The sequence below is a fragment of the Crinia signifera genome, chromosome 1, assembly GCF_055691185.1.
Source record: "Crinia signifera chromosome 1, ASM5569118v1, whole genome shotgun sequence".
Taxonomy (NCBI): domain Eukaryota; kingdom Metazoa; phylum Chordata; class Amphibia; order Anura; family Myobatrachidae; genus Crinia; species Crinia signifera.
In genome coordinates, this window is record NC_139217.1 from 297147572 (window position 1) to 297160789 (window position 13218).

Sequence of the window (13218 nt, forward strand, 5' to 3'; positions counted from 1 at the left end):
AGTAAACAGAGTTCTAACTTATACAGACCTAAAAATAAAGTCCCCTGATATTTTCTTAATATCTTTTTTATACTGATCTACTCACCAATATTATTTTAAAGAAAAAAAAAAAGCTTAATCTTCTACAAGAATAACCACAACACAGGAATTTAATGGAAAGGCAAATAACCATAGCTTTATTATGTAATAATTTATTGCACTTGTTTGCATTAGTGTCTAAAAGAATTGTGCACTGAGCAATGTAACAAGATCCGGGAGGAGTTTGTCTGTAGTAGGCAGACTGCAAGAGAATGCAGAAATGTTTTTTTTTTCCAGAAGAAGGGAACCTAAAAATCAAAGAGTATTGACGGAGGGGACAAATCAAACACAGGTTTCTTGTTAGTTTTAAAAGTCATGTAATGCTTTCTTCTGTTTAACAAAAATATCACTACCAAAATACTAGATCTAATTTACCAAGTTCTGTGGTCACTTCTGGCCAAGGAGCAACTTAAAACCAACATCTAAAGAAAACTATAGGTAATTTGGAAACGTAATATTTCTTAAGCCCTGTACACACACATCGATTTGCTTTTGATTCGATGTTAGATATGATTTTCTATTAGATCTTTCCATTCAATTTGGCATTAGATCTGTACTTTTTGCATTAGATATCGAATTTACCATTCCATTTACTAGATCGAATTCGATATTTCCTTTCCTGCACAGTAGATTTTTCGGTACTTATGTAGTATCTGGGCGTCCGATTTAGAAATCGGATCGGATCGCATCGCATCGCATGCGACCAAATCGTAAGCGATGGTCAAGATTTTTCCATAGGATTCAATGTTAAAATGGTCTGAGTCCATTTTAACATAGAATTCAATGGGAAAAAGGGGTTCTTTTCCTTTCCCCACTATCCAAGTGGGCATGGAGTTGGATATAAACCTGTGGCGAGCGTAGTGAGCCACCGAGCCCGAAGCGTGGCGAGCGTAGCGAGCCCCGCGAGGGGACACAGAATACTTTTTAAGAAATATGCGTCCCCTCGCGGGGCGCACTTCGCTCGCCACGCTTCGGGCTCGGTGGCTCGCTGCGCTCGCCACGCTATATAAGATCAACTCTATGCCCACTTGGATAGTGGGGAAATGAACAGGACCTTCTTAACATTGAATCCTATGCAAAATCGCATCGCATCGCATCTGATTGTATGCCTTAAGGTAAGGCATACAATCACAAAATCGGCAGCCCAGATACTACATAAGTACCGATTTTTCTGTCCGATTTTGTGAAAACGGGAGCGCGCATCGAATCGAATGTAGATCGAAAGTTACACAAAAGCCATTTGATTTAGTTTAGGATTAGATTCGATTTTGCTTCTATAAGCAAAATCTAATAAAAAATCCAGGGGAAAAAAATAAAAATAAAATCGATGCATGTGTACAGGGCTTTACTTTGTGTGCATCATTTCTGATTGCACTAAGAGGCCCTAAGTAATCTGGCCACAAAGCCTGTGCAGTTTTATAAAGTACAACTTGATAAAAAAAAAAAAAAAATCTATGTTTAACCATGGTGGAAACTGATATGATTACTTGAATTTTGACCCATGTGGTTGGCTTACATCAAACCTATCAAAATCATTTTAAATTAATACAATAAAAATGGAAACTATCATAGAAGCAACAATCAATATTTGTTAGTGATGTTTCTCAATCTAAAAATGAATATAGTCTATAATTATATGCAGATAGCATATGTGTCACACAATTACTGAATTGTATATCCTAGAAACAGCTCACCTTGAGATATTTAAATTAAAGTTTCATTGCAGATTTTCAAATCTGAAACATTTGTATCTATGACTGACTAAGTGCTTTGGAGAATAAACAATGCATTAGGTTTCCAAATTAGATCTAGTTACTTTGGATGTCAGTTTCACTTTAAATAGACTCCAGCTTGAACAGACCGGATACTCAGTGGGTATCCCTAATGCCAGATGTACTGGTAACAGTATAATCTAAAATCCCAAGCAGCTGCCACCTGTGCTCTAATCACCCTTCATCTAGTCTTCCACGCCATTCAAATTTGTTGCTAGAAACATTTGGTCCATATAATAATCAAATATATCTATTATAAAAATAAACATATATGTCTAGTATAAAATAATAAATTTTTCCCCCCATTCAAATTGCACAGTAAAAACAGCCCAGTTTGTATACCTTAATACTGTTATTTAAGAATTTCGGCCTAAATTTACATTTTCAGTTCAGGGCACGTAACAAAACATATATGCTATTTTTGTTGTCTGTCAGTCATGGTTTATGGAAGATAAAATAAAGTCATACAACATTTAGAAAATGGTCAAAAATACATGCTGCTTACAGTTAAAATTAATGCTGCAAATAGCAATATGAAAAATGATTACAGCTTTTATTTACAAAACCTATTTTCAAGTGAATTATTGTACAAAGGTAATAAATAAGAACCCTATTGTACCTTCTAAAAAAACAAAAACACGACCAGACAAAACAGGGACTGTTTTTTGGTGGTCAGTCACGGTCATTAAAATGAGTATTTTGTAGAAGCACAGTGCAGCTGATGAACCAATAATTAAGAAGGTTGTGTCCACTGCAAAGTGCAAAAAAATGGCTTAGACGGTCCTGCAATAATATTATACATATCCAAAATAATAGACAATCTTTATATTGAGAGTATTCACAAAAATACATCATTTACATAGTAATACCAAACCTTTACAGATGTATTAAAGAGAAATCACAGCACCCAAACGTTCAGTAATTCTGAAGCCTGATCCTCCAATCCATAATAAGCCGGTGTTTATGCGGGACTGCAGGCACATGCCACGTTATCTGTTCCTACATAAAATGCTGATACAGCACCAAGCACCATTATCAAGACTCTTGAAATTCTTTGTTAAAAGAACTTGAAATACATGGGCGGCTGACGCGGCATGTCTTACCACATGGAGTAATGAGCTTCACCGTAACATATACAAGTGTGAAATGTTATTCTGCGACAGGCTGAATGTCACGACGTGCAAGCCCAAAAGGATTAGTATGCAATCACCGCACCAAGCAGTACTTTGTAATCTGCACTTTGAACTAGAGAACCTTTTCCTCTGCACTTCCCACACTGCTGAAGGATATTTAAGCCTCTTGCCAGACCGCTCTCCAAAGCTTTGTTTCCATGATCAAGGTGCAATTAAATCCTAAAGCACATGGAGTTCTCATTAATATAATAAGGAAGAATAAAATTATATTTGAGAGAAAAATAAATGTAAACAAACAAAATACGAATATAAGGCTTTCAAAAAGGATGGTTTCTTGGAAACCAGTGAGGGGGGACTTTTTTCATACCCATTAAAACTGGCAGTCGTGTGACCAGCCACTGGTGATAACAATCACTAATACTGCTGTGATTTCAGTCTGACAAGCTTGCTGTGCATTAGGAAACAATGCAATCATAACTTCCATCCTGAAAGACCTCTTCTTTCTCCTGACTGGAGATGGACTCCTCGTGCCTGCTCATACTGCAGCTGCCAGTCTCACTTTGAGGAACAGAACTGAGGCTGGTCAAGCTGCGGATCTCCTCTGCCCTGGGGCTGGATTGTTCTGTGGCCTTTGAGATGATGGTGGGCTGAAAGGATTCAGGTTGCACTTGCTCCACTGTCACTTCACTCAGCTTCTGTAGTTGAGGTTTTATTATGTTTAGAAATGGCTTGTATCCAGGGCTGCAGAGTAACAGATAACAATATTACATTTAAAAGGATATATATATATATAACTTTATAAGAATAAAACAAATAAAAAGAAAGTATAATTTTTCAGACGCATCACTAAAATAGAACAGATCACAACCTGTTAATATGCTTTCCTCTACTCCACCATGGCAGCCACTAATGTGTTAAGTCCTGTAGGGTAGTACTCTGGAAAGGAAACCAAAAAAAAACACTTGGCCCTATATAAGCCCCTCCCTCAGAGGCCTCAGTGTCTTGGTTATACAGCTTATTTAATGCACACATACACAATACATAACGTGACGGGACATAATGCTGCCATGGTGGAGTAGAGGAAAGCATAATAACAGGTAGGAATTTGTTCTTTCCTCTACCTACCCATGGCAGCCACTAATGGGTCATGCTCAAGCAGTACATTTTTTGGGGGAGGGAATATATAACTGAAATAACTTAAAACAAACCCTTTTTTTCTTAAATGACCACACTCAGAACTTTCCTATCAAATTTAGCATCTGCTGATGAATCTACATCCACTCTATAATGTTGCGTGAACGTATGCACTGAAGACCAGCAAGCTTCATAGTTCTTCCACTGTCTCTTTCTCTGCCCAAAAGGCAGACATAGCTCTAGTTGAATGGGCTTTAAGACCAACTGGAGGTTGTTGATTCCTGATTCTGTAAGCTTCTAAGATGCATGTTTTTATCCATCGTGATATAGTAGCTTTACTGGCTCCCTGTCCTTTGTTTTTTCCCTCTGTTAGAATAAAAAGCCTTTCAGACCTACTGTAACCTTTTGTTCTGTCTAAATATATTTTTAGTGCTCTCATAACGTCCAATTTGTGAAGTCTCTCTTCCTTGCTGTTAGTTGGATTTGAACAAAAGGATGGTAGAATAATCTCCTGATTAATGTGGAAGGCTGAGACGACCTTCGGCAGGAACTGAGGATTAGTTCTTAACAGCACTTTCTCCTCGAAAAAGTTCAGAAATGTTGTGCCCACAAAGCTTGCAATTCAGACACTCCCCTGGCCGAAGTAATTGCGTCTAACGGATTCAGTATGAAATCCCGTCGGTCGGGATCCCGGCGTTCAAAATCCCGACGCCGAAATCCCGACAGGGGGGGGGGGGCGTGGATGGCCCCCCCTTGCGGGCTCGCTGCGCTCGCTACGCAGCGGGCCCGGTGCCTCGCTACGCTCAGCGCGCTAATTTATTCACCCTCCAGGGGTGTCGTGGACACCCACGGAGGGAGAAACTGTCGGGATTTCGGCGGTCGGGATTCCGGAGTCGGGATTCTGAACGCCAGGATCCCAACCGCCGGGATTTAAACTGCATCCCCTACTAACACGACTTTATTGGTCAACCATTTAAGAGACACCTCTTCTAGTGGCTCAAAAGGAGTCTCAAAGTATTAAAAAACGAAGTTAAGGTCCCATGGAGCCATCGGACAGTGAAAAACTGGTTTAATTCGTCTGGATGCTTGTACGAATCTTTGTATATACTGATCTTCTGCCAACTTAGAGTCTAGCATGGCTGATAGGAACCTATCTGCAAGTTCCATTAAACTTCAAGTTTCAGCCCTATCTAAACCTGCTTGCAGGAACTCAAGTATGGTAGAAATTTCTGCACTCGACAGCGGGGAACCCCTTCTTAACCCCTTCATGACAGAGCCAGTTTTTGCCTTCCTGACAGAGCCCTTTTTTTCAAATCTGGCATGTATCACTTAAGTGGGGATAACTTTTTTTTGCTTTTACTTATCCCAGTGATTTTGAGATTGTTTTCTCGTGACACATTGTACTTCAAGTTAGTGGTAAATTTTCGTCGATACAGTCTGTGTTTTTTTGTGAAAAATACCAAAATGTCGTAAAAAAATGGAAAATTTTGCGATTTGCAAAATGTTAAATTTTCTGCTTGTGAGACAAATAATCTTACCACTCAAAATAGTGAATAACTAACATAGACCATATGTCTACTTTATGTTGCCATCATTATTTCAACCTCATTTTCATTTTTTTGGACACTAGGAGGCTTAAAATATGAATAGCAAATTCTCAAATTTTCAAGAAAATTTCAAACTCTGATTTTTTTAGGGACCAGGTCAGTTATGATGTGACTTTGAGTGACTTGTATGTGAGACACCCCCATAAATGATGCCATTTCAAAAACTGCACCCCTCACAGTATTCAAAACAGCATTTTGGAAGTTTGTTAACCCTTTAGGTGTTTCACAGGAATTAAAAGAAAGTGTAGGTGAAATTTCAAAATTTCATTTTTTTTGCAGATTTGCAATTTTAATACATTTTTCTAAGTAGATTTTACTAGAGAAATGTGACTAAAAATTGATTCCCCCAATTCTTTGGTTTTCATAAATATCCTATATGTGGCCCTAGTGTGCACGGTGACCAAACCACAGGCTTCATAATAGAAGGAGCACCTACTTGATTTTGGAGCCTCCTTTTTATGAGATTATTTTTTAGGCACCATGTAGGTTTCTAGGCACCATAAGATGCTAAAAGTTAGGTACCCCCCCACAAGTGACCCCATTTTGCAAACTACACCCTTCAGGGAATTCATCTAGGGGTATAGTGTACATTTCAAACCCCCAGGGGTTTCACCAATTGTGGTACAACTGGGCAGTGAAAATGAAAAAAATTAATTTTTCATTTTCACAGCTCAGTTGTATCAAAATTGGTGAAACCCCGGGGGGTTTGAAATGTACACTATACCCCTAGATGAATTCCCTGAAGGGTGTAGTTTGCAAAATGGGGTCACTTGTGGGGGGGTTCCACTGTATGGGTGTTTCGGGGGTCATTCAACCAGAATCTGTGCTGCAAAATCCAAAAATCACTCCTTCCCTTCTGAGTCCTGCCATGCACCCAACTGGTATTTTTTGGTCACACATGAGGCATTGCCGTACTCGGGAGAAATTGGGGCACAGATTTTGGGGTGCTTTGTCTCCTTCATTCCTTGTGAAAATGAAAAATTTTGAGCCAGATCTGCATTTTTGTGTAAAAAAATGTAATTTTTTACAGAAAAATGCAGTTCTGGCTCAAAATTTTTTATTTTCACAAGGAATGAAGGAGACAAAGCACCCCAAAATCTGTGCCCCAATTTCTCCCGAGTACGGCAATGCCTCACGTGTGACCAAAAAATACCAGTTGGGTGCATGGCAGGACTCAGAAGGGAAGGAGTGATTTTTGGTGGTGGAATGAATGGTGGGTGCTATGTCGCATTAGCAAGACCCCCGAAGCACCAATACAGTGGAACCCCCCCACAAGTGACCCCATTTTAGTCACCAGCTTTGGGAGGGGGGCTGGCGGGGGGGGTGGGAGGGGTGCTGGTGCTGCGGCAGCCGGGTGGGTGGGAGGGAGGGGGGCTGCCGGGGGGGGGGGCTGGCGATCGGTGCGGTATATACACACACATATATATATATATATATGTGTGTATATATATATATATATATATATATATATATATATATATATATATATATATATATATATATATATATATATATATACAAATATATATATATACACACACACACATATATATATATATATGTATGTGTGTATATATATATATATATATATATATAAATATATTTTTTCAGTGCATACTGTACATTTAATTTTTAACTTTTTCTGCAGCTTGATGCTGCTGCTGCGGGGGGGAGGGGGGAGGAGGGCAGCGCTGCGTGCGCTCCAGACGCTCCGGGGGAGCCGGGGGAGCTGCTGCTGCCGCCGGGTGAGTGCCCGGCGGGTTCGAGGGGGGGCTGCACATCGGTGGTGATCGGTGCTGTACTTGACAGCACCGATCACCAGTGAATCCCTGTGTTACCGAGCGGCTTAGCCGCCGGTAACACAGGAAACGCTGTGAATGGCTGTTCAGATTTGAACAGCCAATCACAGCGATCGCCGACCGGGGGGGGCACCCCTGCCCCCCCTGGGCGGCGAGGGGGGATGTCTGCTGTCAGGGACAGCAGACATCACCTAACTGTCACTGCGTCTCTAGACGCAGTGACAGTTAGAAGTCATGACGTATATATACGTCATGTGTCGGGAAGTACTTCCCGACCATGACGTATATATACGTCAAATGTCGTGAAGGGGTTAAATGTTGTTTTGCCTAAACCCCAACTGCTCCAGTCAGCGGAGAGGGCAGCAGCATCAGGGTAAGCTCTGTCCTACTACCCTGGAAAGGAAAAAAAGGACACCAAGTCCTCTGAGGGAGGAGCTTATATAGGATAGGGCCAAGTGTTTTTTTTTGTGTTTCCTTTCCAGAGTACTACCCTACAGGACTTAACCCATTAGTGGCTGCCAAGGGGAGGTAGAGGAAATTAATTTAACCTAACATTATTTCTGATGAATTAAACCGCAGCCCTGGAGCCAGCTTCTTAATTGTGAACTAAAACACCATAATCTAATGTGCAGAGTAATACATGCATGCCTATGAGAAACTGTACAAGTTTAGAAAAAGACACCATCCTTATAAATACGGAATAAAAATAATTTGCCCAATTGGCAGACAAGCAGGCAACCAGGACTGGCCTATAGATATCATACGATCAGGAAATTGCTGAATAAAAGGAGACTTACACAAGTGTCGTCCCAAGAGGTTGCATATTATTTGATTAAGAATACGTCTCAAAAGCTTTAGACCCGAGCATCATTAACCTCGATACTCACCAGTCACTGGTGGCCCAGGTATCCACAGCCTGCAAACCGCTCTGTATACCCTGTAACATCTCCTCTGCGACCTCAGGGCATTGCAGAAAGTTTAACACTTGATTAATAATGGAAGATTCCCGTAGTATAAGCCCAATGATTACACACCACTCCAGACAGCCAGCTTCCATGAAGACATGCAGCAAGTATCTGAATGAGAGAATACAACCATCTTATTACTTATTCAAAGTGTTAAAATGAAGTGACATCATTTGCTGGCAGTACAACATTGTCCTATTAGGGATTTTGTGAGCCAAGTAAGTGTTGCATATACATTACGTACCGTAACTGGACCTGAGATTTGTGAGGTCCTTTGTTGGCCAGCTCCATAGAAATGTGTTCCAGTTCTGACTGTGTGAGACTCAGGGTGGAGAAGTTTTCATCAACCATTGTCCAGTCCCCATCCACCATGGAACTAGTTTCAGTAAGGTCAGTTGCTGATCCAATGCTACATTCATCTCCTGCAAATAGCAGAAGATATAAAAATTAGCATTAGGCTGCATACCTTTACCCACCCGAGAAATAAGGTGACATGTGAATGGGAAATACACATCACTGATTGTTACTAGCCCTGTGTGAACAAGCATTTATCACTTGGTAGGAAGTAACTTGACATGGGCCATCTGTTTGGGTCAAGAGATACTGCAACAACCATCCTCCCTTCCACTCAAGTGGCTCTTTCTAGCCCTCAATCTTGGGACATATGGTAAACTTACCTTTATTTAATAATGGAGACAGGAATGCATCCTGGGTGTGAGGGCTGTGAGATGAGGCTGTGTCCATCTCTCTGTGAGACGTCCCAAGGCTTCCCATCCATGAGTGACTACGAGGAGCACTGGGAACACCACTGTCCATGTCCATGTTTAGGAAGTTATCAGCAGACTGTGACTTAAGGTACTGCTCCCCAGCTGCTGCACATAACAGCAACACGTTTATTACAGAAAGTACAAACTACAGATTATACACACACTAATTACATACATACATACACACTAATTACATATTATTACTACATACATACACACTAATTATATATTACATACATACACACACAAACACACACACGAGCGCGTACGTTAATGAAACACAAGGATTTTTACAAAAACATATGCAGCAATGTATTCATAAAATACATGTGTTAAAAACTAAAAATCGGCCGTGCCGTATTAAACAATATTGCAGTGGATTGCATGCTTTTGTCTACAGAATAGTGCCCCGACAAGAAGTTCTCTTTCTGTATACAATTTATACTGACTTCTGGAAGCACCACCAATTTCTGAACATCAGTCTCTACCCATTGAGAGATATAGAGATTTATCATAAGGCTGGTTACACATTAAATTCATTTAACTCATCTTCTAAAAAAGGTTTTGCTCCTGTGCGGAACCACACCCTGCTCTACAGGATTGTTGCTTTAATAACACTCTCCTACTGAGCTCTAATCCCACATTACTTCTATCTGAGGCTTTCTTTTATTTAAATGGCTATCATTCATCAGATTATGTAACATACACACTGCTCTCGTGACTCGTTACCGACTCATCTCTCAATTCATGATGATCCCAGCTAAAATACAGCCAACACACCTGCCCGGAATTTGCCATTCTTAAAAGGAGAGCTAATGGAAGAGGCTGGTATAACAGGGAAAGGCCAGAGGAAATCCTTGTGAAGCTTCTTCAAGGCCGTGACAAAATCTTCCAGCCGTGCAGCGCGTGTGCGTTCTTTACATAGCCAGCCTATCAGCTCAAAGCCCAGCTGTGCAGAGAAACAGCCAAGGTCTTTAAGTCGGATTTCTTCCAGCAGCCTCCGCGCATGCCTCCACAACATCATGTCTATGTACATGTTCTCCGCACAATCGCTGTCTTTACTCCACCTAAAAACACATCATAGCGGCCATGATACAGCAATCACAATCACCAATAACATTTTAGCTACAAATAAAAAAAGAATTGACCTCAAAGACTTCTATTTTTTATCATTTCAAAAAACAAATATATATTATTTAATTCTGATCACTAACTACACACCCTAATTATACACACATTAAGGAGGTGCTATCGTGGTGGGACTTGTAGTTCTACAAAGAAGAAAAAAATACTGTGCTACAGCATTATGTGCTCTGCTATCTAGTAATGAGCAATATAGAGTTCTCAGGCATATTTATCGGCCAAGAAATATGACTAATAATGCTGGGTGTTAACTCGGCTGACCTGTATGGAGGTCAGAAGCACACAGCTCTGGAGAGAGCACAGCTGCCCTGAGAAGCTTACAGTAAATAAAGAGTGCATTAACTAGAGACCGATTAAATAATGGGTTGGGTATGGGATCCCAACAGGATGCCAATAGTCAAAACAAGACAGCAAGCAGCATTCTGATTGTCATAATCCACACACATTTTGGCGAGTACTGTTACCCTTATCCTCCTTTATTTATTCTCCTGCAGCCTAATCCCAACCTTCCCCATAGCCAAACCCTAAAGTTGGGTACACACAGCAACTGATCAAGAAAGCACTGGAGCATTGTTAGAAGTTTATTGGCATAAGCTCCTGCATCAGTACCACGTGGACACTGATAAAATAATTTTGCTGATCCTTCTATATCGGATGTTATTTAAAGGCTAGGCATAATTTTATCCACGTGCACCCTAATACTTACCGGAAAAATGTGTAAGGATTCTATCAGAATGCCGCTGTCGGTACTGTGATTGTAGCGGTTCGTACACACTGGCTGATTGAACGGCCGATATAGCGATGCACCATCAGCTGGTGTGTATCAGCGATATATCTGAACAGCGTCGTTCATAGATATATTTCGTCGGCTCAGCAAACCCGGTCGATGCTCGATAGGTCAACGTTTGTAAAACTTAGTCATGGTGTCTACTAGATTTTGGTCAGTAGGGTACATTGAGACTTATCGGTACGAACATCTGCTGAAATTCAACAATTGGCAAATCTAATAAATAATTTTAGAAAAATCAATGAATGAATGATAAAAGGCTCACCGCTTGCCGGCAGGGCCGGAAGGCATGCTCAGGGTTTTTTGGAGGTTAAACTTTCCCACAGGAAGATTCTCCGCACACTGGGACAAACTTATGCTGCGGTTCCTAAAGAATTCAAAGCCGCCAGCAGAACTGGGCTCCTGTGCAATGAACAGAAATAATCTTCAAACACAACGGACATCAAGAATCCTGCTGCATGTTAGAGATGTATAGATTTATGAATTTAAACATTTAACATTATATCTATATCCGTACACACATATATTATATTACTTTTTTGGTATTTACTATAATAGGAAAGTATAACCAGATACACAAAAATAAGAAAAAAACATTTCTACATTTCTTAAAAGAAAAAATAGGAATTTGGTACTCACCGTTAATTCCCTTTCTCCGAATCCGTAGGGGACACTGAAGTCTACGCTGGGGAATAGAGTGGTGTATCGGAGGAGTCGGCACTTTAAGAAACTTGAACTGTGGTATGGCTCCTCCCCCTCTATTCCCCCCTCAGACCTCAGTCTTAGTTGACCGTGCCCGAGAGGAGAAAAGAGACCAGGGAATCCCCAATAGAGAGAGAGAGAAAGATATTAACAAAACAAAACGAACAACCATACTACTCAGCAGGCTGTCACCAACACCCAGACGCATGCATAACCAAACATAACTGCATGCGCTAAAAATAAATCCCCCCTTTAGGCCTGAACAGTGCCGGGAGGGTGTTCAGTGTCCCCTACGGATTCGGAGAAAGGGAATTAACGGTGAGTACCAAATTCCTATTTTCTCCTTCATCCTTGGGGACACTGAAGTCTACGCTGGGGACGTCCCAAAGCCATCCCCACGGGTGGGAAGGCACTGGGCATCCTGAAGCACCGCACGGCCGAAACTGGAGGCAGAGGCCGCAAAGGTGTCAAACCTATAAAACTTAACGAAAGTATTAGGGCCCGACCAAGTGGCCGCCCTACATAACTGTGTCAGGGAAACTCCCCTGGCAGCGGCCCAGGACGGCCCCACCGAACGGGTGGAATGGGCCGAGATCCTGACTGGCGGTGACTGTGAAGCATGAAGGTAGGCTTGCTTAATGGTGAGACAGATCCACCTAGCCAGAGTCTGTTTAGACGCTGGCCAACCCCGCTTTGCCGAAGAATAAAGGACAAAAAGTGAATCCGACCTTCTGAGATCCTTGGTCCTATTCACATACACCTGCAAGGCTCGGACCACGTTCAGCGAGGCGGAATCTCCCGTAAGAGCTGGAACCACGATTGGCTGATTTAGGTGATAAGATGAAACCACCTTAGGCAAATAATCCAACCTGGTCCGAAGCTCAGCCCTGTCCGGATGAAACACCAGGTAGGGAGACCGGCATGAAAGAGCGCTAAGATCGGACACCCGGCGTGCCGATGCTAACGCGAGCAGTAACACCGTTTTCCAAGTTAACAACCGCAAATCAATAGAGTCTAAAGGTTCAAAAACACTTGACTTAAGATAATCCAAAACTAAGGAAAGATCCCAAGGTTCCTCCGGAGCCCGCACTGGGGGCTGAAGACGGAGAACCCCGCTCAGAAACGTCTGCACCTCAGGAATGACGGCAAGACGCCTATGAAAGAAAACTGACAATGCAGACACTTGTACCTTAAGGGACCCTAGGCGCAAACCCGCCTTAAATCCGGCTTGCAGAAACTGCAACAACCGAGACAAAGAAAACACAGCCGTGGGCAAGTTACGGCACTCGCACCACGCTACATAGGCCTTCCAAATACTATAATAATGCCGT

At 41.6% G+C, this 13218-nt stretch overlaps 1 protein-coding gene across 3 annotated transcripts in view; it reads right to left on the reverse strand.

Moving 5' to 3' along the window:
• Nucleotides 1–2384: 2384 nt before the first annotated feature.
• Nucleotides 2385–13218, reverse strand: part of RIC1 (RIC1 partner of RAB6A GEF complex) — a 105197-nt gene continuing 94363 nt past the window's right edge. For 2 of the 3 annotated variants that reach the window (XM_083186000.1, XM_083185997.1), the window contains exons 21-26: nucleotides 11451–11587; nucleotides 10036–10322; nucleotides 9166–9360; nucleotides 8733–8910; nucleotides 8411–8599; nucleotides 2385–3724 (exon numbers count right to left, since the gene is read on the reverse strand). In XM_083186000.1, the coding sequence (XP_083042126.1) occupies nucleotides 3439–3724; nucleotides 8411–8599; nucleotides 8733–8910; nucleotides 9166–9360; nucleotides 10036–10322; nucleotides 11451–11587 (1272 nt within the window). In that variant the 3' untranslated portion in view covers nucleotides 2385–3438. The remainder of the gene's footprint in view (nucleotides 3725–8410; nucleotides 8600–8732; nucleotides 8911–9165; nucleotides 9361–10035; nucleotides 10323–11450; nucleotides 11588–13218) is intronic. The other variant, XM_083185999.1, reaches the window with a different exon arrangement.